Genomic DNA, 27,791 nt, shown 5'->3' with positions numbered 1-27,791 from the left:
TTGTACAAAAGCATTTTCCTTTAATAGTTGAGGGATAAACTAATGTATTCCCTCTCACAAGAATCCTTCAACTATAGACTATAGAGTAATCTGCAATACACATTGTCACTTTAATCATTTATTTCACAAGACAACCTTCTGTTTTTACAACTTCTAGATTAAAAGATACAAATTTACAATTTTGGCTAGCCCAGTACATACGTGGTCAGCGTTCGTTAGGAAGCTGTTTGCTGGCTAAGTTTTTAACACCTGTGTGGCTAAAATTAATAATTATTACTCTTCACTCATAATGTATGCAAGCTCATTCAATGACTCATGCCGCGAGTTAGCATCAAACCTCCTCAAACTCTGGATCAAAAGAGATGGTAATTAATTATTAATTTACTCCCGTTGTATGCAAACTGTGAACAAAAAAAGCATAAACCCAGGACAAAAAATGAACAGCAATATCCTTTATACTGTCAGGAGCCACACACAGACATTAAAGAGCTATGCCTCGATCAAGCAATGTATTAATAGCTTAAAACACAAATTATGCTTACATAATTTACACCTTGTCCAAGAAACATTCAGCTAAAACAGCAAAATCTGGGCAAATGTTCAAGGACACTTAGTTTATAATGCACCTATCGATGTTGAGCCCACAGCCAATAGATGTGTTAGTTGATATATCTTTCCCTCTCCACCCTGGGGTATTTCACTGTCAAACTAATGACCAGTATGGGTCCAGCATAAAAATACCTGAAATGGAAACAATCACCCAAAATGAGGGAATTTCACCTCATTTATACTGTGTTTTGCCCTCAGGAAAAATATTTTGATATTTTTTAAAAAGTTTAAGGCCCCACATCTGTCTCGCATTTCCCTCAACACTGATAGATATATTAAGTTCCACTAGTTACATTTAACACCTTTTGTTTTGTGAGGGTAACATAAAGGCATTATTACTAACGCTACAAATACTTGCATAAAATGTGGATGAAAGTTTGAGGTATCCCACAAATAAATCACTTAAGATACTAATCAAAAGACACTGTTTCTGGGACGCTTTTCTTGAAGCCCTGGACTAACTTTCCTGTCTTGAAAAGTATTTTTTGAAATCTATTTTCCATTATTTGGTGTTTATTTTTAATTCAAACTCGCCAATGTGTCGTTTCAGATTATAAAGATTTCAGTATTTCACAATAATTGTGAAATACTGGCCTCTGAGAAGAAACACAGTGCAGATAAAAATATCACTTTTTGGCTCAATGGTAAGTTGTCAGGCGTTCGTGAAACCAGCCCCTGGTCCAAGATAGCAAGTATTCATTTGAAAAGTGTGAGATTCCAGGGGACAGATTCAGAAAGTCCTCCTAGGTTAATATGCCTCTTAAGTATTGTCTCAAAACAGTAACCTACTGTTAAGAAACAATAGTCATGATTCAACTTAACTTAGGAGATCTTCATAAGTCTAGCCCCAGGATACTTCTATCAAGAATAAAACATGATGTCACATAATGAAAATGGTGGCTTTGCTGAAGGAAGCCACACCATAAATCTTGATAGTAAGAAGGTTTAAGCTACCACTGTTCCATGTCTTAACACTACGTTAAGCTGTAGTTAATATATTTGCATTACAGTATGTACAGGATAAACTCACTTCATATGGCTTCTCCATATGTTTGCAGCTAACCAAATACAACAAAGATCTGGATCAAAATTATAGTCACCTTGTTTGAGAGAAAGAAAGCTTGTAAATGTGCTTAGAGTGCAAATAAAGCAACTGTGAACAGTGTTATTTAACTTTGGTTTGTTATTATTTCATAGTTACATGTAACCATGAATGAAAGCTCAAACCACAGGAACTGTGAACTGTAAACTGACAGTGATGGAGCAACTTGGCTTTTTTGCAAACAATCCCTCAACTATTTTCTTTCAAAGTTTAAATAAACAGTTCACAGTTTTGGAATTAGCACTTTAAAGCTCCTGTATGGATACAAGAGTTTACTTGGAGGAACTGTTAAATGTATGGGGAACCTGAGCTGTAATTAGGTAGGGTTAACATAGATAATAATATTGCTAAAATGAGTTCCTCCAAGCTACATGTACAATACAAGGGTTTTCACAATACACACATTTTGTTTAAAAACCAATCCTTTTAACATGTTTAACTTACAACCTACTGTTATGCTGTGACTAATTTCCAAGAAAATTTGTCAACAAAAAATGAAAGTTTCAGCAACATTGAATACAAGATTACATGGTATATGCTTCTAAACATGCAAGTACAAACAACAGTTATTAACAGAGGCAAGGACACACCTCCAACACTTTAGAGGGCATTCGTTACTGCCGAGAACAAATCTCTTAAGCTTACTTTCTGCAACCTGATAAAATGGAAAACAAATGATCAAAGAATTATTAATGAGTTGTCAATCACTAATTGTTAGTTAGTTATTTTCAACCATCATTAGTTTCCAATTTGTTGTTTTAAAGTCAGTTAAGTATGTTGTTTGGACAGTGTTACTTTAGATATATTTCACTGTTATCTGCAAATCTCTAGACCTAAAGACTAACGGCTTCTGTAACATCTAGAATCTATACATTTTATAATTTGTTTGAATTTTCAGAAAATTTTTAAAACTTCCACATCTTCAGAAGACTGGGTTCTTTTTTGGAATTTTCAGAAAATTTTTTGAAATTCCACATTTTCTGAAGATTGTTGTCAATTTGATGCTTATGATTTATTTTGTTTTCCAATTTGACCCTGTATATACCGAGTACTAGATTGGTGAATCAAAAGTGAAGGCATCTCTTTATCTGAATGAAGTGCTGTTCTATTCTATTGTTGATAATACATGAGAAGTTTCTACTTCCATAAAATTAGTGGTACATAAACAAAACAAAACCACAACTGATCAATATACTGCAGTGTTGCTAACAAAAGAGACCTTTATATTCTAGCACGAGTATGGCTATGATAAAACTGTTTCAACTTCAAGTTTTTAGCGGAGTTTTTGCAACGTGCCATTAATGACTATCTCGTTTTCTGTCAAAATGATGCTGGTTCACTCACGCGCACTATTTCACTACTGGAAAAACTCATAGTAGTAGTCGTACTCAAATCCAAAGGTCTTTAAAGGTCTCTAATACAATGGTGAAAGATGTTATATAGATCCCTGTTATATGGAAAACATGGTCGTCAATGTCCAAGGGTAGGGAGCTAGCAATTTTCCCAACGAGACTGCACTGCAAATGAAGGGGTGCCTGGAAAAAGCCCCAAGCGACTTCTGAAAAATTGCTAGATTCTCCTTCCAAATTGCCTTATATTCACTAATGAATGAAAAGGAGAATTTGACTTTACATCAACAGTCACTTAGGCGCTTATTCTGCTTTGCTATATGCGGGTTGTACATTTTTCTAATTTGTTAAATTTTAATTGTTGAAATAAAATGATTGAAATCCCTTCAAACACCCTTTCCCTGCTTTTTTTTCACAATTTACTGCCTCCTTCCAAATGTGTCACAAACCTGAAGACAGTCCAATATTTGTTTCAGATATTGCCAATGCACTACTTAAAAGAAAAAAAATTACCTTCCTGCTTTGTAACTATTAATCATTTGGGTCCTAAAGTAACATAATTATTGTTCATGTATTTCCAAAATGAGAGTTTGAAGACAGCTCAACAGTTCTTTCAGAAAATTGCCCCATGCATTAATACTAATAATAAAAAAATCTTTTTCCATCTATGTAGCTATTAACCATACGGGCCTCAAGTAACTAAAAAAAATTGTTCATCTACTTCCAAATCAAGTGATGGACAGTTCAATGGTTGTTTCAAACATAATAACAAATAATAAAGAAAACCTCTGCCTGCTAAATGTATGCCTTACTGTTAATCATTTGAGGCCTTGCGTAATCAAAAAAAATTGTTCATCTACTGTACATCCAAAACAAGCAACAATCTTAGATAAGTTTGAAGACAGTTCAATTTATGTTAGTTGAGATACTGCCATGTACAAAATGTACATGACCAACAGTTAGCTATGATTTCTTTAAACTGCTGATCCCATACTCCTAGAATTTTTGTAAGGTTTTCCTAAATATTTTCTGGTACCCATTAATAAACTTGTCTAAGAAAAAGAACAAACAATACATGCTTCCTAGATCTATAGTACTGTTGTATTATAATCAAAACCCCAGCAACAATTACTTACTTTACACTACATAAAGTTTGAGTGATGTTTTTTGCTGAAGGACACTGTTGGTGATCAAAAATGACAAAACTGATGAAATATTTAATCAATGTACAGATGACTTTACAATATTGGGTTATCATTACTCAAGTAAAGTATTTAACATGTGGTCAAACATTCTTTTGTAAATATGATTATGTTTATTGTGTACATGCAATTAACTCTTCAGCGTAGTTTGTAAGAAAAACACTCTAACAAAGAAACATGATACTACAAAAAAAGAATAAACCAGCTGGCTCTTTACATGGTATGGCCATAGATTTGGACATGAAAATAATGCTCTTTTACAAAACACACATCTTGGAAAATTTCAGTCAAATTTCATGGGTCTTGGAGCTTTGATGTTTGCGTAAGGTTAACCCATTCTTAATTTCTTTTGAAAGAATGCTAGTCTTGTCATGTCACAAAGTGTTCAAATTACCACTTGCCCCGTGATATAGTAGTAAAAACAGAAGAATTCAACATGTGAACTGAATGTCTAGGCCCTAATCACTTGGCCACACTTCCTCCTTATTGTAAAAAATATCGAAAACTAACACAAAGAAAAAATTTAATTCCACTGCAAATCAAACTTTGATAAAACTTTTTTCTAGCTAGGTGATAAATAGAGATTTCACTGCAGGTGAACAGTGACCATGCTACAGGGCAATTTTGTACCAATAATTTACATATATTGGATTCGCACAGTAAAACTCAAACTAAATTAAACTTAAGAAAAGTAACCGTAAATTAAACTTGTAACTGTAACCGTAAATTAAACTTGTTACTGTAACCGAAAATTAAACTTGTAACTGTAACCGTAAATTAAACTTGTTACTGTAACCGTAAATTAAACTTGTAACTGTAACCGTAAATTAAACTTGTTATGCAAAGTAAAACCCAGTTGTTCAAACTATGACATAAAGGGAATATTGATTTTTTTGTACGAGTATGTGTGAAATAATAGAAACCTCAATCAAAATGACCATTAACATGTTCATCTCTGTTCACACCGGGAGGAAGAAGAGCTTTACAAACTGGGCACTGCGGCACCTCGGGATCAGACGGTGGGGCACTTGGCTGCTGAGGTTGTACTGGAGGGGATTGGGGCTGTGGGGAGACCACGGGAGATGGCACTGTGGGAACATGGGGCTGTGGAGGGGCCACAGGAGATGGCACTGTAGGAACATGGGGCTGAGGGTGTTGGACAAAGACCCACGGCTGAGGCCCACCAGGAACAGGAGCTGGATGGGGATGGTGCCAAAATGGCCTTATTCCACGGACCTGCATGAAACCTTGAGCTGAAGAAGACAATACACAATTCATTACAACAAAACAGGTAAAGAGTGCATTCTTTTGGGACAATTCTGGCTGGGAATATCAGAACACGCAGAATATCAGTCCCCACAAGAACTTGTTAGATTCTCATTGAACTGACAATGTTTCCAAAGAATGCAATTCCTTCTTTTCTGAGCAAACCTTATTGTATTTACATGTATTCTGCTACTGGGGACAGAATCAACGGAATACTATTCTACCATCTATTCCGTGTACCCCTATTCCGGAATAGCTCTAAAAGATTACGTCCAAAGCAACCCCTTAAGATGGCCTTTTTTCCTCTGGCAGTCATTTGGCAACTAACTCTTGAGCTTGAGTGGCACAGTTGGCAATGCTTTAGCTACCATGGTGTCTAAAATAATTGCAACCTTGAGGGTTGTAAAGCTCCATGCACATCAAAAAATGTGCAAGGTAAACAGTTGCATGTCAGAGCAATCTTCAGAGCTAATAGAATGTATAAATCAAACAACTTAAAGACTGGCTGAATTGGACTAAAACCTAGATGGCATTTGGTTGTTTTGACTTGTCAAGATGGTTAATTAAGACTGTAGACTATCAGATGTGCAATTTAATAATCTGTAACTTAAAAGCGTGAATCAATCATTGTTTATTGTATATTCAAAACAATGTAAACCTTTCTTACTTTCTGTCTTTTGGTTAATTAAGATCCAGAAACGTTTGCCCCAACCCGGTTGCGTGTCTTGTTTTAGTCTTTAGTATTAATTTGTGATATGAGTATAAGTGTTCTGCCACTATGTTATATCAACTTCTTTGGTTGTGAGTGAGATATACACTTATGGGAACACAGGCATTTTACTCATATACTGTACCTGAAAAAATTATTGAATTCATGAACTAGATGAACAGTAATGAAAAATATGGCTCTGAAGAACAAATCTCCTCCCCTGACACTGGGATGCAATCACACATGATATGATTCACTCATTCAGTAAGAGTTCAAATGATTTACTTTACTGAATTTGTTGTGTTTTACTGGAACTGATTAGATGAGTATGTTCCAGAATTGAAATACCGCATGTGCACAGCACTCTCTCAAAATCCTCAACAACACTGCACTTCAAATGGTTTATATTCTGGTGTTAACCAGTAAAGGGAACAACAGACGCATTTTCTTGTATTCCTCTTCATGAATATAATACTAGATCAAATATCAAAGTGCCACACATTACTGTTAAGATACCTTGTGGGGATTGTTGTTCCTGGGGTTTCTCAGGAGATGCTTCTGTTTCTTCACCTCTGTTCTCCATCAGCTTTGCTTCTGCCTCTACATGTAGGTCAACCTCTTTCTTCCATCTCTCCACTTCTCGTTCCATCTCTTTAACCTTCAGAACAAGTTTCCGTTCATTCTCTCGGTGTTCCTGGAGCTTCTGTCTGGCCTCCTCACCCAGCGTCTCTCTGTCAGTTTCTTCTTTGGTAAGCGCATCTTGCAGTGCCTTCAAGTCTTCAACATACATGCCAATCTCATCGTCCTTCTTTTTCAAATCCATGTTCAGGTTCAGTATCTCATGGATTGCATTCTCTTTCTCTTTTTTCTCATTTTCTAAGTTTCTCTCCAAGAATGCAGCCTTTTCAACTAGGTCTTCTATGATCAGTTGGCTTTGTGCTTGGTCTGCCATTTGAAACTCCACATGGTCTGTATGCTTCACTTTCTCTCTCAATTCAGAAATTTCCATCTTTAGCTAGTGGAACAAAAAGCGCACAACTGTCACGTGTGATTAATTATTATCATAGACAAGATGCAAATTGTATACTAATGATGAATGATGGTAATGTATTTATATACAGCACATATCAGTCTTGTGGCAGTTTACAATTCTATTGTGGGGTGAGATCAGACATTAGCATGTAAAGGCGCCACTGGCAACCACCATCAGTCCATATTTTATACTGTCAACTCATCTAGTTTTTGACCAGAAGATAACCAGCTTTGCACAACACTATACAACTCATAGATCTACATGTAGATGCAATTACTTTTAAACACACTGGGTCATTGAATGTCAGTAAAACTCCATCCGTTGTTTCCATGACCTTTGAACCAAGAACAACCATTGGTTTACATCTAAAACTTGTTCAAAAGATTGGTAAGAGAACATAAAAAAGAAGACTGCTAAAATAAATCATTGCTCCCTAATAACATTATTGCTACATGTAAAAACTTCTGTTGACCCTGGTTCCAAGAATTTATCATTGAGGCCTATCTACTTAAGAATGCTGTATAAAAAGATAATTCCCTTGGGAATGGAAGGTGAAGTTATGTAGCAAGATTTTATTTCAATAACATCACATGATTTCCTGAACTCTTTAAATTTACAATCTGATGTCATTATATAACAGTATATATATAAAAAGAGAGATTCATGCGGTGGGTCACTTTGGAAACCTTCAACCTCGCTTCACTGAAATGACAAACATGACATTCCACTTAAAAAAAAAAAACTGGAGAATAAATCCACAGTTGTTTCAGTTCAATAATCCACATTATGAGAATGTATTTCAGAGAATTTAATAGCAAACAATCAGTAACATTCCATATTTACTATGAAAGAAAGTGTATCATTTTGAGCGGAATGATTCAAACCAAACAATAAAATGCACACTGAATTACCAAATGGATAAAACAAAACATCCAATGTGTTTTGCTGAGTCAACAATTAACTTCAGTGACATCACTTCTTTTAAAACCTCTAGGAACAAATCTCGTTTGCCTCATTAGCCTTTTATAGCACAATATTCCTTCAGTTCAAATTTGGACATTTCTTTTTCAGTTTTGACAGTGTTAAGACTCAAAATAGTAATGTGCTCTTATGTACATATATACACAATCCTACTGTTGTATTGAAATAACTTAGCTGCTGATGACTTTTGGCACAAAACAAGGTATATGTACTAATTTTATGCAACTGATAGAAGAGAATTTTGTGAGATAAAAAGAAAACTTGAATGCAGCTTTTAATAGCAAAATACCTGGTTAGTCTCCTCATTTTTCTGAAGCAGCATACTTTTCTCTGCATTCAATGCCTTCCTTTCCTCATCCAAAGTTTTCCGCAGCTTGGCAACCATAGCCTGCATCTCCAGAACTGAAGCTGATTCAAGTGACTCTAGAGATGAACTTCTCTTTAGCTTGTTTACCTTTGCCTCCAGCTGACGACATTCAATGAACTTCATCTTGTAAGCCTCTGCTCCCATATTGAGACGTACACGTAAATCCTCATTGTTGGCTCTGAGTTCCTCGATCTGAAGTCGAATGTCGTTAGATGAGACATTTCCTTGGAATGCTGCAACAGTTCTCTTTAAATCATTCTTCTCTTTCCATAACTCATCTAGCTCTTTCTTGACTTTCAAATAATTATCCTTCAAATATGAATGAGCTGTCTGAAGAGCATACATAGAAGCTGCTGAATTCTTTGATGACTGAGCACTGGCTCCCTGTGCGTCTGCCAAGGTGGTCTGCAACGTCTCTTTCTCCACCCTCAGTGATTTGACTTCAGCATCAGCCGCCCTGTTCTGGGTCCAAGCTTTTTGTGCTTTCTCTTCTGTAGCCTGGAGCTGCCTCTTGCAGTCATCAAGCTCATCACAGAGCCCCCTTATTTCTGCTTTTCGTCCCTCCAATTGAACTGTCAGTTCCATGTTTGCTTCCAGCTGCTTCTGTACTTGTTCTTGGAGATCAGCTAAGTTGCGATCTGACTGTGAAATCAGAGACTGATTCAAAGCCTTCTCTCCATCCAGCTGGTCCTGAATTTGTCTGATAACTGATTCATAATCTTCTTCCAGAGCAGTTGTCTTTCCTCTTTCATGGCTTAACTGGGTCTTGACATCTTCCAATTCATGTTCAAGCTGATGGATAAGGTCTTGCTTTTCTTTCAGTTCACCATGGAGTTTTTCAATCTTGCTGCCAAGTAACTCAGCCTCATGTGATGCATCTTTTAAGATTTCTCCTTTGGCCTTTTCCAAGTCGGCAACCATGTGGTTGAAGTTTGAAATATCATCCTGCATGTTCTGAAGTTCTTGATCTTTGCTCTTGAGCTCAAGGTGAACATCTCTGATTTTCTTGGTAAGACGATCTGACTCTTCTTCCATGTTCCTTTTAAGCAGGCTATTTTCGCCAGTAATTAGTGCAAGCTGCTCCTGTAATCTTCCATTTGCACTGTTTACCTTCTCCAGTTTCTCTGCAGATTCAACAGACTCAGCCCTGGCTTTGGTTTTGAACTCCATAAATCGAGCTTTCAGTGAGTTGTGTTCTTCATCCTTAGCTTTAAGATCATTTTGCAGCTTTTCAATCATCTGACGATCAGCAGTCATGCTGTCTAAGTACTGCTTCCGCTCCACCACTAACTTTTCTTTGTTTTTCTCCACTTCTGAGCTCTGTGCTCTTTCCTGCTCCACAATCATCATCAATTCCTTAATTCTCCTATCTGTATTCTCTTGCATGGTAGTCTGGTCATGCACTGTATTCTCAAGCTCTTTCCTTCTGCTTTGTTCTGCTTCCAGAATTTGGGTTGTTTGAGCCAAAGTTTCCTCCAATTTTGCTGATTTCTTCTCGATTTTCTTTAGAGCGGTTGTCAACTCAACTTTTTGCAACCCAAGTCGCATAATTTCCTCATTTGCATTAGCCAAATCAGCCTCCGCTGTTTCTTTTGACGCCTTCAATACAGCAGTTTCTTCCAGAGCTCGGCCAAGAGATTCCTCCAGTATCGCTGTTTTGTTTTTAACGATCATTATAGACGACCCTTCATCGTCCTCCATTTCGCAGCACTCCAATTCCTCTTGCTCAAAAGGTTTGGTTTTAATCTGAAAGGGAACGCTAGCTCCTCTTACATCCCCTGCATAAGTAACATAACAGAACTGATAAAACTCGTCATCAGCCTTAGGCAAATACCTCTGTCGAAAAACAACCCTATTAGAAACTGATCTTCCTTGTTCGCCATTTTGAATATTGGGAAACGGCGACCATTCATATGTGTAATGTTCACGCGAGGATTGCCAACCAACTTTAAACAGCCCAATCCAATCCCTTGAGTTTGGCTTGACCGAGCTTTTTATCGTATAGCGACATTCTATTTCCCTGTCGGGAGGGTAGCATTCAGGAACGTTGTTAAAAATAACGGCGGAAAACTCCGACTCTGATGGAAGCGAAGTGAATTCTGTTGAGTTGGCGTTTGTTGCGTCTTCGACATTGCTTTCAGTTTCGTGGGTACTCTCTGCCATACTTCTTCACTGTTGACGATATCTTGTTCCCAAGACTTTATATATAGCCGATAAAGAAAATCCCAGAAGGCGAGGTGTGAAAGTGAAAGTGAATCAACGCACGAAGTCTAGCACATCGACGGAGTCGCAAACGTAGCAATTCAGTGTTTAGGCTAATTTCAGGTATGACGTCGTGTCTTCGGAAACAAATAGCCGACATCAGCCGAGCGAATCGCGAAGTTTCCCCGATCACATGAAACGTCGCTTCAAGGAATTTTAAATTTGTTTAGCACATTTCTATTGTATTGTATGTTTCATAATTTCACTGAGAGAATTAATGACTGTTTCTCATTAAAGCATGTATTAAAGCGAAGAAACAAATATTTTTCATATTATTTTGAAATAGTGCTGATGCAAATCTAAAACCAGCCGTGATCCAGGCGGTTTGCGCGTGGGCAGCCTTTCCCTGCTGGAAAGGATTTGCAAATTGACGTTGCTAAAACATTCCGTAGGAAAGCATTTTTACAGATGACATAACAAAATTTTATTTCAGGTGTGCAAATGTATACAGACCCTATATAGTTTTTATTTCATGAGGGCTCCAGGAATGAACCGATTATGTAGCTATTATTATTCTGGAGGGTGACGAACTAAGGACCATGACCAAACTGTCTGCAAAAATGGTAACCCCAGGGAACAATACGTGGTCTACAAATGAAACTGAACGTCACAGTCCACCGAGCGCTGAAGACTGTACGACTGGTTTGTTGATTCCATTCTGAAACTGTTCCCCCGTTAAACAACTTTAACGTGACCTTATCTTACCCTTCCGTGTGATTCGTGACAAGCTGTCCGGCACGTACGTGCAACATTGATGACGACAGGCCTTTTTTATTTGTTTTGCCGCATTTTTGCTTGTTCGACAAATTTCCCGGAACAGGCGACGACAGGAGCCCCTACTCATCGGCTCCTGGCGACGATCAGCTCGTGCTAGTAGTCACAGTTTGTAGTAATATCATTTGGCAAGACCAGTAATCCACGCTTACCGAACAAATATGGCTAAAAAAAAGTATCATTAACGAGCGCGCTGAAAACTTCAGTTAACATTTAATCGGGAATTAGTGTTAATAAATCGACTTTCAAACAACCGAGCTCAGCTTAATTTCCATGTACACATGCACGTGATACTCGCTTATTGGCTGTGCTGGGTTCGCAGTAGATGTTTAAAGGCACGATTATAGCTGTAGGGTTATATATGAATTTGATTCCAGTTTATTTTTATTTATTTATTTATTTATTTATTTATTTATTTATTTATTTATTTATTTAGTTTTTTCATTTAATAAAATACTTTTACGGAAGATGTGCAATTCAGCGAGGGCTACGATTCCCCTAAACAAGACTGCGTGGGAGGGGAGTCCGGTCGTTTCGCTACAAAGTCGTTTCGCTGCAAATAGAAGTTGATTCGCTGCACATGTAAAGTCGTTTCGCTTCAGTGAAGTCGTTTCACTACAAAGTCGTTTCGCTACAGAATTAAACTCGAGTTTTCCTAAAGTTCTCGATCGATGGAATCATTTGTATTACCCAGTTTCCCAAAGGTCAATAATGTTAGCTTTCGTATGTAACATGTAATATCTTCGGTTTAAATTTGAAGTATTCTATTGAACAAATCATCTCAAGCGGACTCGATCGATGGAATTGTATTACCCAGTTTAGCTTTCGTATGTAACATGTAATACCTTCGGTTTAAATTTGAAGTATTCCATTAAACAAATTATCTCAAGCGGACTCGATCGATGGAATTGTGTGGGGGCCCCCTTACAATTGTGTTATCCAGTTTAGCTTTCGTATGTAACATGTAATACCTTCGGTTTAAATTTGAAGTATTCCATTAAACAAATTATCTCAAGCGGACTCGATCGATGGAATTGTATTACCCAGTTTAGCTTTCGTATGTAACATGTAATATCTTCGGTTTAAATTTGAAGTATTCTATTGAACAAATCATCTCAAGCGGACTCGATCGATGGAATTGTGTTACCCAGTTTTCTCGCGGCCAAATAAGAACAAAGTTGGTCTTCGTATGTAATATGTTCGGTGAAAATTTGAAGACCTTTTGAACTGGTTTTCTGCACAAGCGGGCTCGATCGATGAAATTGTATTACCCAGCTTTCCCAAAGGTCAAATAAGAATAAAGTTAGTTTTCGTATGTAATTTGATATGTTCGGTGAAAATTTGAAGTATTCTATTGAACAATGGAAAGTATCACAAGCGGACTCGTTCGATGGAATTGTATTACCCAGTTTTCTCGCAGCCAAATAAGAACAAAATTAGTTTTCGTTTGTAATATGTTTGGTGAAAATTTGAACTGGTTTTCTGCACAAGCGGGTTCGATCGATGGAATTGTATTACCCAGTTTTCCCAAAGGTCAAATAAGAATAAACTTTATTGAATATTAAATAATTAAATGATAAAGTACTTATAAGTTGGTCATGACTTTCACAGATGTGGTGGCTCCTAAAAGAGCCGCTTTTGGTCTGCAGGAAATCGACTAAATGCAATGTCGATTTGGCTCCTAGAAGAGCCGTTTTAGGAAGCTGCGGGGCCGTTGAGGTAGGAGCAGGCTTTCAATAACTTCCTTGCACTGCGGGCATCAGAGTTGAACTCGTCCCAGAGGTTGAAGATCTTGGTCTGGGGCTGAGGTTGTAACGAATCGACTTAACATGTGCAGCGAATCGACTTATATTTGCAGCGAATCGACTTGAAGCGAAACGACTTTGTAGCGAAACGACCGTAAACCGTGGGAGGCTACAAGTTCTCGCGAGATTACCACGGTTTTTGCACGTTGCGTGGGATCTTTCGCTCGCAGTGGAGTCTGGGTCATACATCCAAACAAAATGGCGGGTAAAAAGGAGATTCGAAATCTCTCTGATTTCGAATTACTAACCGAACTCAAGTCCTTAGGTTTGAAAATTGGACCGATTAGCCCAACTACTCGACGGATATATGAAAAAAAGCTCTCTAGAGCCCGTGGCTGCGACGTCGTGGATAGCACTGTCAAAACCGAGGATAAACGAAGAAATGCTGGCGAGAGGGCATGTACATTTACCGATAGTACAAATGACAGCGCGAATTTTACTTCAGGGATTTTGGAAAGTCCTGCGATATTTTATGGTGTGTGTTATGATGTGGCTCGTTCCTCTTCTGAGGGTGGACTACCAAATGTTCCAGTTGTGTTTACAAGCAAGGAAGAAGCACTTAAAACGGCGAAGAAATTCAAAGGAGCTCGCTTCAAAGGATTCAAGACAAGAGTTGAGGCAGAGGGTTTTTCGCGATCGCGATCAGGAGAACAGGAAAACTCTCCTGCAGTTACGAGTTCTTTGTCGTCTCCTACAGATCCTGTTAGCAGCTTTAAAGGTCCAACACCCCAGGAATTAGTCAAATTTCGTAATGTCATTGAACTTGGTTCAAGACAAGAGTTTCTTGACATTGTGTTAGGGAATCCCAGGTATCTGATCGGTCCAGGTGACACTCCAGTGATTTTACAAGAAGGTTTCCGTTATAATGCCATTCATGTGGCTGTCAAAAATAACAGAAGGGATATGTGTCAGTTGATTATTGACACACTGGAAAGTCAACAATTTTGGAACATCCTTTTGAACCAGGATAATCAGTCAGCAATCAACAGTCAAAGAAGACATTTTCTAGTAGACATGTACCTCAATACTCCAGATAAAGGGGTCAGTTGATTGGAAAATCTACACGTAATTGCTGTTTGAATCAGCCTTCATGCAGAAATCTTAAATTTCCTTTACTTCACTACGTACACTAAAAAGAGATATCTGCATAATGCCATGGAGCCTAATTGTGTTCCAATATCCTTCTGATTGGGTTTAAAATTTTGCATAAATGACCTGAAACAAGTTTTCACCCCTACTTTCCAGCCCTTTAGACTGAACACATTGACTTTGGATTTGCTGGGCTGTTGTACTTGACTTGTACCACAGTTTTATACTTGCCAACTCTCATGCATTATGCGTGAGTCTCACACCTGCGGACTAAATGCATCGATCTCACGCATCGAGGACAAGTTCTCACACCTGACTCACAAATCCGGACGAGCTGTCCCAAAAAAAAAACTTCATTTAATTTCAGATTTGTTATGCACTATTTCTTTGCTCTTTACAACAATCGCAAAAGCTTTCAAATGTCTACAATCGATTCGAATCGTTTTAACGTGTTTGAAGGTCGTCAGAATATCTTCGGACATTTTCGGCAACATTCGTAAGTCGGGGAAAATTGTCAGAAATCTTCGGAAGTGGCTCAGACTTTATCGGAAATCCAGGTCATGACGAGACAAAATTCTCACGCATTTGACTCAGAAAAAGTTGGCAGGTATACAGTTTCATTTACAGAACTAGAATCTTCTTGACCTGACCATGCAGTCTACGAACACAGTCAAATTAATGTCACATGAATTATCTTGAGTATCTTGTGATGATAGCCAATCAGAGTTGATTCTAACAATGCATATTATCAAGCGACCAATTAGAGCATGCCACCTGATTCTCTGAGAACCAACAGGATACTGCAACACCATTTGCAATTTGGTATTATGCAGATGTCTGTATGCATGCAATGCTCAAATCAAATCAAATTAGGATGTTCAGAGAAAATATCCCTACCCCTCCCATGGAAAGTTTTGTTTGTTTGTACCCCCATCCCTGTGAAAATAGCAATTAGTTCCATACCATAAGCTATTGTGACCCCTCTCTCTCTTCTTGGAATTTCCAACTACCTCCTATAGGGTGGGTATGGGTAGTTTTTAGAACAACACATTTCATGCCAGAAAATGCTACCTCCTTTGAGGTGCAGCATTGCAGTGAATACTGTATCAGATATTCAATGGGCGTTTGAAGACTGGAGGCTTGTTGGTTCTAGGCTGATTTATTGCTGTTACTTACAGTGAGAAAATGCTAGTTGTCTTATTCATACTACAAAAACTGGGTTAAGCTCCAGCCATATCAGTTGCCAAGGCCCGAAGTGCAACTTTGCTTACCTATTAGTAAGGGACCCATTGCCACAAAACACTAACAGTGCCTCAGAATGTCACAGTAGAAGCCTTGAGACTAAATGAGCAGAGAACCACTAAGTGTGGTTTAATCTTGTGGGTAGTTATAGTCTGATGGCCTAAAATCTCTTTGTTTTTTTTATTATTGTTAGAACTTGGAAACTCCCTTACACTTTGCATGCAAACATGGACATACTGAAGTCGTGGAATATCTGGTGTCCCATCCTCTCACTGATATCCACAGAACAAACAAGTATGGAGAAACTCCTGCACAGGTAAAACACTAAAGATAAAAGGACAGTGGTCAATATCATGCTGGGAGCAGGGATGGGGCAGTGTGACCCCGGTTCAATTCCGGTACTCAGTGTCATATGTGGGTTGAGTTTGTTGTTGGTTTCTCATCCTTGCTCTGAGAGGTTTTCTCCAGCTGCTCTGGTTTTGCCCTTTCCTCAAGAGAGTGTCTTTCCTGGAGAGTGTCTCAATAAGTGCTCTGTGCTAAATACAGTACATTGACACTAAAGAGCTGTTTTCTTTTTGGTGTTGTCAACTGAGCCTTTCCTTCGAATAATTTTGCTTTGCTGTGCCCTTTGATTTTTAGAAAATTATGACACTTACGTTTTTTTCTCAATGAATTGAAGGTATATGTGGATCTTCTGAAAACGTTTTTGAATTTACAGAGGAATAACAATTTTTCGAACCTCCTAAGGAAACTGAATTTGGTTTGAAAAATTGGAAGTTTCAAAAATAATTTTTGGAGGTAAAAATCTGTCTGAAGCAAATCCAAGGGACACAACTTTTGGTTCAAAGAATCGAGAGTTTCCAAAAATGGAGGGTTCAAATAATCAATATTCTACTGTAATTTTTTTATATGTGTGTCATTCAATAACATTGCTTTAAGGTAATGAGTGAAAATTAGTCAGAAGGGTTTTTGTGCTGACTGGTTAAAAAGTTTAGTCAAACCAGTACCAATCATGACTTGCTTGCAGATATTTTGCCCTGCTTGTGGTTGTTGTTGTTTTTGTTTGAGGTTTCAACTGATGCATTATGTTGCTTGCATTTGTTGTGATTAGTTTGAGTGAGTAATTTCATTTTTGTTCTACAAGTTTATCTATATAAGGAATGTTTGGTTTTTTATCAACAGAGTTTAAGGTAATTAGGCTACTGAAAAGAATTTCAAGTGCTGTCATCATGTTTTGAGCATTAGCCTTTTGGATTCACTAAAAACGTCAACACTCGAATCTCTTTACAATGGCCAAATGACCTTATCAACTCTTTTGATAAAACCAAACATTTCTTTCCACACCCCACTGATGCAGTCCAACAGTCCATTTTTCCATATAACATGAGTTAACTGTTTGGTGACCTCAGTCTTGTATTTCTAGGTGATCTGCTCTAGGTGCAGTGCTCCAAGTTCTGAAATAAAAAGTCAAATAGAGAGCTATCTTGAAGGTAAAGAAACGTGCCTCTTGCCTGTGTTAACATTTTTAAAGCAGTAGTTCAACACAAGTTATAATTTAGGTAACTAATGGCATCATAAAAGATTGAGAAGCCAAAGTAACAGAACTAAGTTATGCAATTAAATAATTTCTGCCTTGGGATACACCCTGATGAACCTTTGGTGGACAGGGTACCCAGACAGTAAGTCCACTTAACTATTAAATCTGAAACATTTTGAAATTACGTAGCCAGGACTTGAACCTTTTTGACTGGTTCCGTACCTTACATGAAATATTGAGTCTGCCACTCTAAGCTGTATTAGAATGTGCAGCCTGACTGGGCGGCTTAGTTTTTTTTCTGCTTTGGGGGTCATGTGATCATGTGACATAACTGTCATTAACTCCAAGAAAATAAGAAATGAGAAGAACTTGAAAACCAACAGGTTCTCCCTAGCATCTAATTACAATCAGGTGCTATTAAATTTTATATTACAGTCAAACCTGTATAAAGCAGTCACCCTCAGGGAATGGCTAAGTGACTGTTTAAAAAATACAGGTTGACCACTTAATATACATGTGGGTTGTGCAGAATGCATGCCACATTAAAAACACCACTTCATTTCACATTTCAACTTAATGTCGTACAGTTTATGGACAAAAGCACTCAATAATGTGACAAAGGAGAACATAGTATAAAAATGGACTAGTAAACCATTAACGCCAAGATTGTACGATCAGTATCACAGGTATTTAGAAAATTTCAGTTACCTGGCAGGCTATTCGTTAAGTACTATACATTATATTAGTGGTTTCCTTTTACAAAGTGATAGTTTAAAACAGGAGTAAAGGGTGACCACAACTGCTTTATAGAGGTCAAGATTACAAAAATTAAGGGAAGTAATTTTTGAGACCTTGACGACTGACCGCATAATAGAGGGTGAGTGCTTGATATGGCGATGCTTACTACAGGTTTAACTGTATTTCAGTTATCAACAGAAAGTAATGTGAATGAATTGTCAATGAGTTATAAAATGTGACTTCCAACAGACAATGTCTTTGTTCCTCTCCTGGGATCAGTGGACAGCTCCACCCCTCCCTGGATAGGAGATCCTTGGTCACCAGAAGTCACCGATGAAAAATCACCAAGAAGCTCATTTGATAAATTGAAACAAAAGAACAGTCCTAGCGAACTGCCATTAACAGTCAGGGCATATGCAGGGCCAATGTCTCCATCAAAGGTACGGTGTAATGATGCTGTGAACTACATGTAATGTGAAGTTAGTATTAGGGAATCAGAGATCTCAGCTGACATGAATGTGGGAATAACTCTGGGCTGAGTTGTTTGAAGCATGATTAGTGCTAATCCAGGTTAACTTTTATCTCGTGATGACATTTTAAAGGTTTTGTTCACAGTTTTCCCATTGGGCCAAGGCTGTTGCCTAAGAAAAATTTAAAGGAACCCACAAAGACAAAAGCCAAGAAGTTAGGAGCCCATCTTGTGGGGTGTTAGTTTGTGTAAATGGCAGGGCACAAAAACCCTATATAACTGAGAAGTTCCTTTTATAATTTGTGATTTACTGTAACCCTGTAACTGAACTCTGTGGCCACACATATGGTGCAAAATACTAATGGACCCTTATAAGAGGGTTAGTTTCTAAAGAAACTGTGGTGCTGCATTGGTGGCAAGCTGACATAAACATTTGTTTTATCAAGAGTGTTAATAACTAAAGGTAAATTGGCCTCCATAAAGAGATCCAAGAGCTGACATTTCAGAGCAAATCAAGGAATTGTGGGTTGCGTGTGTTTACCTAGTGAACAGTGGGGCTACGCTATTGGTGGGACCATGGTAAAGTAGAAAACAAGAATAAATTAGTTGAATGGAAATTGTTTGTTGATTCTGTGAGGAATAAGAGTGCCAATTTGGAAGAAGAATTTTTGTTCTAAAGTTTTGCTGGTTTCTGTGTTACCAAAATAAGGTTTGCTGTTTCAGGCTAATAGACTGTATATGAATTACAGTCTTTTGCGAGATGTAAGGTCAATAGTAATCTTTCAGGTAAATATTCTACAAATGACTTACAAGTGTGTTTCAAAAATAGCACTAGCAACTATTTTACCTGTTTACACTTACTCTATACTTAAACCTGGTTTTTTAAATGTGACTTAGTAATAAATGGTCTGATAGTTATATTCAGGAAACTGGTAACTTTTGCTAATGCTGAAGTTCCTCGTTTAGGCTGAAGAATTCTTTCATTCATGGAAAACTCCACCCAAAGTTGAACAGCGCAACAGTTACATTCAGATAAAACGAAAAGATGACAGCCGTGGTGTTGAGAGGATTGGAAGGTACTGAGGCTATTGTCTTCAGCATGCTCATGCTCAAAAATTGTGTGGTGCAGAAAATATCCCTACCTACCAATGGAAGGTCAATGGAAATCCTAAGGGTGAGGGGTTGAACACCAGAAATATTAAAGGAAAGTATGAGGCTTAATCTAGGGGAGGTGTATGCAGGGGGGGGGGGGGTGAGGACAGGAAGGTTGTTAGCTAAAAACCTTCCATAGTGGGGGGTATGGATATTTTCAGTAACATCGTAATTTGTCATTATTTAGTCAGTGCAATTTTGCAACTTCCCCTAGACTAATAAGTAAACCTCCTCTCCTCCCTTCCATTATTTTTGTTTTTTTAGAAACAAAAACTAGTCCCATTATGCTTGTGTTGTTAAGGTTGGGAGCTGTTATCCTCGCTGCCTACTTATGCAGGCAGTCTCAATAAGAGGACAAATTCTGTCTTTCTTTTGTGTGGGAATATCAGTTTCCAAATGACATGTGGTTTGGTAATCAGTCAGTTGTGGAAATATTATAAGAACTTTAGGGCTAAAATGTTTCTTTTGGAAGTTTGACTAAACAACCATTCAGTAAATTATCTGCTTTTTTACCAAGATCTTAACATTGCTCTGTTGAGATTGAGAGGATTGTCTCCTAAATTTGCCCCCACCTTCAGCAAAACAATGTGCGAGTATTCTGTTGAAGATCTATGAATTTGAGCATAAATTAAATCTTATTTAATTGTCACTGATTTATTTATCTATGATCTATTTGATGTCTTAAGGGAGCTTGCTCATAATGGTATGATTCCATGGACTGAGTATTGGGATTTTCTTGGATGTTTTGCTGACTTGTCAAGTCCCCATGGACTGGAGAAACTAGAAGATTATCTGGCCAAGAGAAAAGACAGAATTCTGTTGAGCAGATTATCAGGTACACCTCAAAGGGTAGGAGTACTTAAGGGCAGTAGCAGCGTTGTCCTAAAAACTCCTGAATCAAGGCAGAGCAGCGTTATTTTGGGTGCTGATGGTTTGCCAAGAAAATGCGGAGATGTAAGAGATTACCATTGTGATGAATACAGTGGTGTGGATTTCAGTGATCGTCATCATTTATCATCCAGGAAAACTTTGTTTTCAAATTCAGTGGAGACAGGGAATGACAGTATGAAAGTGAAGGAAGACATGCTACCTGATCCACAGGAAACAAGTTCCGGGGTAGATGTCTCAAACTATAGTTCACCTTTAAATCAGACATCAGATGTCATTTCACACAAACCTGCTGAAGCATTAGTGACAGCATTAGATCTGCTTTCTTTACAAAGAGAACAAGATGGTTCAGAGGTATTGCTTGATGTATCACTGAATGACACCCCACACAAACAGGACTTACTAAATGCTGCTTGTATTGAGGCAAGGGATGGAAAAGGTGTTCTGAATGATTTTGATGCTTTGCCATGCAAGAAAAAGTTGTCATACCATATACCAGATAATAACTGGACACCATTTGAAGCTAAAGATGATAATGTATCTGTTGCGGTTGCCATGGAAACAGATACTCAAATGAGAACCAATTTAGCTGAAGATAATATTGATGTTGAGCAAAAAAATTCCCCTCAAAATATTGCAAATGAAATTCCATCATCATCACAAGAGGTTAATTGTCCTGTTGGGGATTTAACGAAAAGTTGTTATGATGACAAAGTCTTTGAGAACACTCAGGGAGGTGACTCAAGATCTGCAAAGAAAGATTGTACAGATTCAGGGAATGTTGGAGCTAAGGACTTTAAACTGCCCGTAGAAAGAAACTTCAGGCATGCAAAGAGTGAAAGCTGCAGCCATGTTCTTGGCTCAGGAAATGAAGATGTCAGTATCTTCATCCAGGGGTAGGTTTGCTCAGTTTTCTTCCTCAGGAAGTGATGGCGTGGAGAATTTTGGCTGTGGCTGTAATTTTAAACCATTTCAGTGGAGGCTGCAATCTCAGCCTGGCCTTGGAGACAAATCCTTTAAAAAAAAAAGAGTTTTTCAGCTGAAAATCAGCCCACATTGGAAATTTCATTCTTATTAATATTCCAGCTGATTACGCATTGGGCTGTTTTAAGGACGGTACCTACTGATAAAAGAAGTATTTTTGTGTGGTTTATGACTATGTGGGAAAAGCAGATCTTAGCAAGGGCCATTGAAATTTGGGGGTAACCATGCATTTTTTTAGAGATAATTAAGCAACAATTATTCTAAAAAACGGTAAAATACAAAGAAATGTATGGCATTTTGTTCAAAATTGAAGCTTTTTTATCTCTGAAAAATGCGTGGTTACCCCCAATTTTCTTTTTGGATACCAAGAGCACTTGCTAAGTCCTGCTTCCTCTGCATAGTTTTAAACTGCACGAAATATCCCTGTATTAGAAGGCATAGGAAACTTGAGTATCTCGGGATGCACAGGGCCCAGTTGTTCAAATCCCGATTAAGCTAATCCTGGATTAACGCAAACTTTGACTCGAGTTTAATTGCTAATCAATAAAGATTCTTCCAAAAGATTTTTGGCCCTCAATTTTTACTTAGACCTTTCTTTACCTTTAGCTCAAAATTAGCCTTTAAAACCATTTTTAACGAGCGAGCTGAAAGCCTCGATTAAAATCTAATCGTGGATTAGCTTTAATTGGCTTTCGAACAACCCGACCCAGAACTTATGTGCAGTAACAAAAGTAGGCACCATCCTTAACATACCACAAATTTACACTTCTGTGAGGAAGAATCTAGCACATTAGTCCTGTTTGGTTTTAAAGCAGTGGCTGAAACAATGAACAACACAAATCCGGATCTCGAATTTCTGTTAGTTTAAGAAGCTGAATTTTAATACAATAGGCCATTTTACAGTTGTGTGTTTAGTGACCGGGGCTTGGATTAAAAGCGAGGCTGGGGGTGACCTTGTTTTGATACAAACCTCACTGTTTTTCATATGTAAATGCAAACTAGTTAACATGAGAACAGCATGATCTACATATGAAAAGCAGTGAGGTTTGTATCAAAACAAGGTCACCCCCAGCCTCGCTTCCAATCCAAGGCCAAGCCACTAAGCACACAACTGTAAAATGGCCTATTAAATGGATGGATGTTCTGTAAAAAGGTCACATGATCACTCCACAAAGGCAATAAGCTTATAATGAATACACAATTTAACTTGGAATTTGAGATGCAATGACCTTGTAAAAATCAAGTTGTTACTCACAGCAGTCTGAAAATGCATTTATTTGGTGCTGACCAAACCTCTAATGGAAGGTCATTTCACAAATGTACAATTATACCAAGTAAAGAAGTAGTGGTTAAACTTTATTTAGATACAGTATTAATTCATTTTAATAGACGTTCTTCCAGCAAACCGTGTATCTTACTGAAATAATTACGTTACTAAATTAAGCTATCTAACTAAATTAATTACGGTACAAAATTTTGCTTAAAACTTTAAAAGCTGTCCTTAATTATCCTTAATTAACAGTTCTGTTAAATTGAATTGGAATGCGTTGTTTGAACTCTTTCTTGGCACACCTGTTTTCTTATTTTAGTTTACAGCCCAGCAAACTTGACCTTGATGTGCTGATTGCCATTGGTCAGACGAACATTGATTCAAGGAGATATCCCAACATTGCTCAGTGGAAGCAGGTGGTGATGTCATATTCTGAAGAAAAACAGCAAAGGTAACGCATACTGTGATTGGCTCATCAACCTCGTTCCCAGGATCTCTCTGTTTGTCTTGCTTCAGCAAAGCAAGCAAAAGAGAGGCTTGGGAACGAGGTTGGATGCTGGTGATGCCGGGTGTGAAGGTTTTGAAGGGAAGATAAGGTCGACGGCCTTATCAGTACATTAGACATTAAAGGCCGAGTTTCACGGTCAAGCGCATGCGCGAGCAGACCGGCTCAAAAATAAATTGTACGGGTCGACACTAAATTCGATGCGAGCTTGTGGTGGAACAATCTGATGAAATCGCGCCCGAATTTGGATCATCCGCTCTTCGTTCTTCACTTTTTATAATCTTTGTTTCTTGTTGTAAATATAAGTTCGATTTTTGTAAGGTTAAAAGTGTTTTAGCATCCGAAAACGACATTTCTGTCGATGGATCGGCAAGGAGACGTCGCGGCCGACCGGCCTCGGGACGTTCTGTGGACTCTCTGGAAGCACAGAAGTTAAAGCGGACAGAGTGGAGTGGATGTAGAAATCCTGTGTGGTTAAGATACGTCCACCAAACGTGGAAAATTGGTAAAGAGATAAGTCTGTTTAAAATAGACAACGATTTCGCGGCACATCTGCTTTCGCTGGAAATGGCAAAGGTCACCAACTGGCTTTGGATGAACTCGCGAGGATTTTCTAGATTTCAATCGTATTGTTTGTTCATATGGAAGTCAACTGTCAAAAACGGAGAATTTGACGGACAAACAGCTTCAAAGATCAGTGTTTTGCTTTGGATGGAAAAAATTGTACAACACTGAGACGCGAAGCGAATAAATATGAGATCAAATGTGCGAGTTAGTTGTAGTCGTCTATTAGCGGGCTCGAATAGCGCGCAGTAGAAAAAAAAATCCAAAAGATTTGCGGCAAACTACAAAATCTATTGTAAGGTATTCATTTATCTATAAAATTATGGTCATTGCGAATGGCAAACGCAGTTTTGATTTGCCACCATGGCAGAGAAGGTTCTCAAATGCATTCCAGCATCTCCGAAGGACGCTCAGTGTTGTTGTTACTAAACGGTCGCATCGCTTATCGAAGCTTGCGGATTTCTCGTTCTTCGCCTTCTCGCTGGTGTAATAAAATCAGGCTATCGCGCGTACACACTATAGTAAGTTTATCACTGAATGCTGATGAAATACTGGATTTAAGTACATAAGTTTGAGGGAGCTTCTCGGCTTTTCGAACCGCGCGTAATAAAAAAAGGTCGATGCCGCGAGATATCGACATTGTACTAAAATAAAACCGTATACGTTCGCAAAAGGTCTGGCATTTCTTGAATGTTATGGGACATTCACAAAGCGGCCCTGCAAAAATCCCCATGTGTTTTACATGGACAGCCTTTCTGAAACGTAACCAAAACACTGGCCGGTCAGTTTTATTTTTATACCGGCAATTTATAAGACTTGCCCGCCGTATCCCGCCGGTGTTGTGTACTCGCTTCTAATTGGTCCAAAAACAATTGGCTTGACAGTGCTAACATTATCGCTCGCACATGCGCCGAACCGTGAAACTCTCCCTTTAACTGAAAACCGATAACGCGATAAATTGCGACTCTGTTAGCCTCGATTTGCGGGTACTTGCCATTTTACTGTTTGGAAGCTCAATACATGTCAAGGCAAGTTGGTTTCTGTTGCATTTTCTTTTCTGTGGGCGGGTTCTCAAGGTTCTGTCATCGTAATGGCTTATCGTAACTTTCGTCTGCGAGTCCATTAGGACTCCAACGTGAGTCCGTGTTCCATAGTCGTCATTTTCAAACCAGGAATGAAGTCGACTTTGTAGGATCAGGGCTTTATAGATACAGCTGTTTCGACAAAGGTTGTCCAAAACAAGCGTGAAAGCGTACGCGACAATGCCGAAAGGTAGTATGGGAAATACCCAATAAATTTCAACAAATGCTCAGAATCCATATTGCCCGCCATCTCAAGTCTTCGCTGTACGGTCTAGGCATTATGGATTCTGAGCTTCTATAAATAAATTTCAACAAATGCTCAGAATCCATATTGCCCGCCATCTCAAGTCTTCGCTGTACGATCTAGGCATTATGGATTCTGAGCTTCTATTGAAATTTATTGGGTATTTCCCAGACTACCTTTCGGCATTGTCGCGTACGCTTTCACGCTTGTTTTGGACAACCTTTGTCGAAACAGCTGTATATCTTTGTGCCGTGTCCGATCTCACCATTCATTTGTACAAATGGTTACCCCGGTGAAACGTCAAGAAGATGTAACAAATCATAGTTTACTGGGCCCAGTTGTTCAAAGCCCGATTGAGTTAATCCTAGGTTAACGTGAAGTTTGATTCAAGTTTATTTACTAATAACAATAAGGATGCCGCTAAAAGGTTTCTGCCCTTAGCTTTGACTTAAACTTTTCTGTTACCAATAGCTTAAAATGAGCCCTAAAAACATTTTTGAAGAGCTAGATGAAAACCTTGGTTAATTTTTAATCGGGGATTAGTGTTAATTGGCTTTCGAACAACCCGGCCCTGAACTCCAGGTAGTAGTGTTCTTAGACGAAATTGCTCCAGACACCCTGGTTAAGCACTTTTAAATTTAGGCCACGAATCTCCGTTCGTGAAGATTTTGCCACGGAAAGTGGGCACAAATCTGGGTGACAAAATACTACAGTGAAACCCAAGTATCCACCCTGAATCTTCTAGCTTTCTTCTATGACCTTGGATTTATTTCATCGTCGTTGTTTTTAATGTTACCACAGTAGAAAATGTTGACTGTTCTTTCTGTTTGTGTTCTCCCTTTTAGCTGGCCAAGCCCTGGATCGCCGAGGTATAACCTCACAAGACACAAGTCTCTGATGTGGAGCTGCTAAGTTACATTAGGCGTCATAAGATACTAAATATGTTGATATTTTAAATACAGACAGATAAGTTAAGTTAGGGCGAGTCATACCAGTGGCAATGGTTTTTGGTTTAGCTTCTATTGCGGAGTTTCGTTGGCAGTAATATATTGATTTCTGTCAAATCACAGCCAAATTTAGTCTTAGTCTCAATCACATTCAGTGATTTCAGTTGAATGGCGAAGGCAAATTGTCGTTTGCGTTGATTTTGTTCTCAACCAGTTAGAAAGACGGAAAGTGAAGCGAGTGTTTTGTTCCACGCTTGGTGCTTAGGACATGTTCCTTTAGGAGATGTTTTCCTTGTATAGAGTGATGACGGTTACCCGGTACCTTCAGAGGTGTCTCGGGTCCAAGCAATGTAGCGCGTCCGGTTTAAACCGTAGATACCCAAACCCCTATATCAAATTAAAGCTTATAGAGCTGGCTATCAAACTATACCAAGAATTTTGAAAGAAAATGAATTGTCGAATTTTTCACGACCTCTAAATGCAAGCGTCCGAATCACCTTTCGAAAGCTACAAGTCAAAGCGAATTTTGTTTTTCGCTAATTTAATTTGCTTCTCAGTTTCCGGACCCAAAGCGCTAAAAAAGCGTGTCTGCGTTTTGGCATATTCAATTCCAGTGAAAAGTTACAGAACATTTTCGAAATAGGTTTTAAAAAATGTGGAGTTATCATACAAAAATCGCTCTTGGAGAAAAAATATTTCGAAATGAAAAATTCGCAGACACGCTTTTGTTGTTCATATGTTAAACTAGCTACTGTCGAAACTTGAAGGCAAACGAATAAATTTCCTTTGGGTTTTAGCGCTTTAAAGTGTCCCTTTCAAGTGAAAAAATTGATTCGAGAAAACAGCACTAAGAAAAATCTTTTGCTTCGCAAACAAACTCCGCCCACAAAACACCTTCAACAGGGTTCTCAAATAACTGAGCCAATCAGCCCTTGGAAAGTTTACTTCCGTTCACCTCCTAGTGAAAATTACGCGCGATTCAACGAACAAATGTATGTAATTACGAGCCATTCTACGAACAAATGTATGTAATTACGCGCGATTCTACGAACAAATGTACAAATTCTACGAACAAACGTATGTATGTATGTATGTATGTATGAATGTATAACAACCCTCGTGTTTCGCATTGCGCTCAGAGCGGAGAGATAATTTTTCTGTAGCTCGTTGTTTCTTGAAGCTGGTCTAGCAAAATGGGGGAGACGAAAAAGGATACGAACGCTAAAAAGCGAACTAAAACGGCTGGGAGAAGAAAACTAACGAAAGAAAGCGCGGCGGCCTCAAATGAGCTGATAAACTACAGAAAGAGAATGGTTATGGCGATGGCAGAAATCCGGTATGTTTCACTTTCTCCGTTTTTTGATAATAATAGTAATATTCTGGCCCCAGTTGTTCAAAGGCCGGATAACTTTATCCGCTGGATAAGGCATTATTCAGGGTCTAAAATATACTTCACGTTAAACGTTATCCAAGGTTTTCGTACACTCCCAAACTTAACTGTGGTTAGAGTGTGCATATTCGCTTGTACAAGAGGAAATACTGAAATCTTTACACAGATTGAAACCTGTCGGATAGTGACTTATCTACGGGATAAAGTTATCCGGCCTTCGAACAACTGGAG

General features: G+C 38.4%; 2 protein-coding genes across 2 annotated transcripts in view; one reads left to right on the top strand and one right to left on the bottom strand.

The window, feature by feature from the left end:
- Nucleotides 1–102: 102 nt before the first annotated feature.
- Nucleotides 103–10,925, bottom strand: LOC146489566 (uncharacterized). Its single transcript, XM_085104927.1, has 3 exons — nucleotides 8,541–10,925; nucleotides 6,754–7,252; nucleotides 103–5,515 (listed from the first exon to the last, which is right to left on the bottom strand). The coding sequence occupies exons 1-3, from the start codon at nucleotides 10,779–10,781 to the stop codon at nucleotides 5,187–5,189; spliced, it is 3,069 nt and encodes a 1,022-aa protein (XP_084961053.1). The 5' UTR covers nucleotides 10,782–10,925; the 3' UTR covers nucleotides 103–5,186.
- A 2,640-nt stretch (nucleotides 10,926–13,565) lies between these two features.
- Nucleotides 13,566–27,791, top strand: part of LOC146489565 (ankyrin repeat and LEM domain-containing protein 2-like) — a 16,295-nt gene continuing 2,069 nt past the window's right edge. The window contains exons 1-8 of the mRNA XM_085104915.1: nucleotides 13,566–14,500; nucleotides 15,984–16,106; nucleotides 17,214–17,280; nucleotides 18,315–18,505; nucleotides 19,501–19,610; nucleotides 20,373–21,470; nucleotides 23,148–23,279; nucleotides 26,069–27,791. The exon at nucleotides 26,069–27,791 is cut by the window's right edge and continues 145 nt beyond it. Of these exons, the coding sequence (XP_084961041.1) occupies nucleotides 13,658–14,500; nucleotides 15,984–16,106; nucleotides 17,214–17,280; nucleotides 18,315–18,505; nucleotides 19,501–19,610; nucleotides 20,373–21,470; nucleotides 23,148–23,279; nucleotides 26,069–26,135 (2,631 nt within the window). The 5' untranslated portion in view covers nucleotides 13,566–13,657 and the 3' untranslated portion in view covers nucleotides 26,136–27,791. The remainder of the gene's footprint in view (nucleotides 14,501–15,983; nucleotides 16,107–17,213; nucleotides 17,281–18,314; nucleotides 18,506–19,500; nucleotides 19,611–20,372; nucleotides 21,471–23,147; nucleotides 23,280–26,068) is intronic.

Source organism: Pavona decussata, unplaced genomic scaffold (genome assembly GCF_977016875.1).
Source record: "Pavona decussata unplaced genomic scaffold, jaPavDecu1.1 SCAFFOLD_5, whole genome shotgun sequence".
Classification (NCBI taxonomy): domain Eukaryota; kingdom Metazoa; phylum Cnidaria; class Anthozoa; order Scleractinia; family Agariciidae; genus Pavona; species Pavona decussata.
This window is presented reverse-complemented; position numbering and strand designations above follow the sequence as displayed.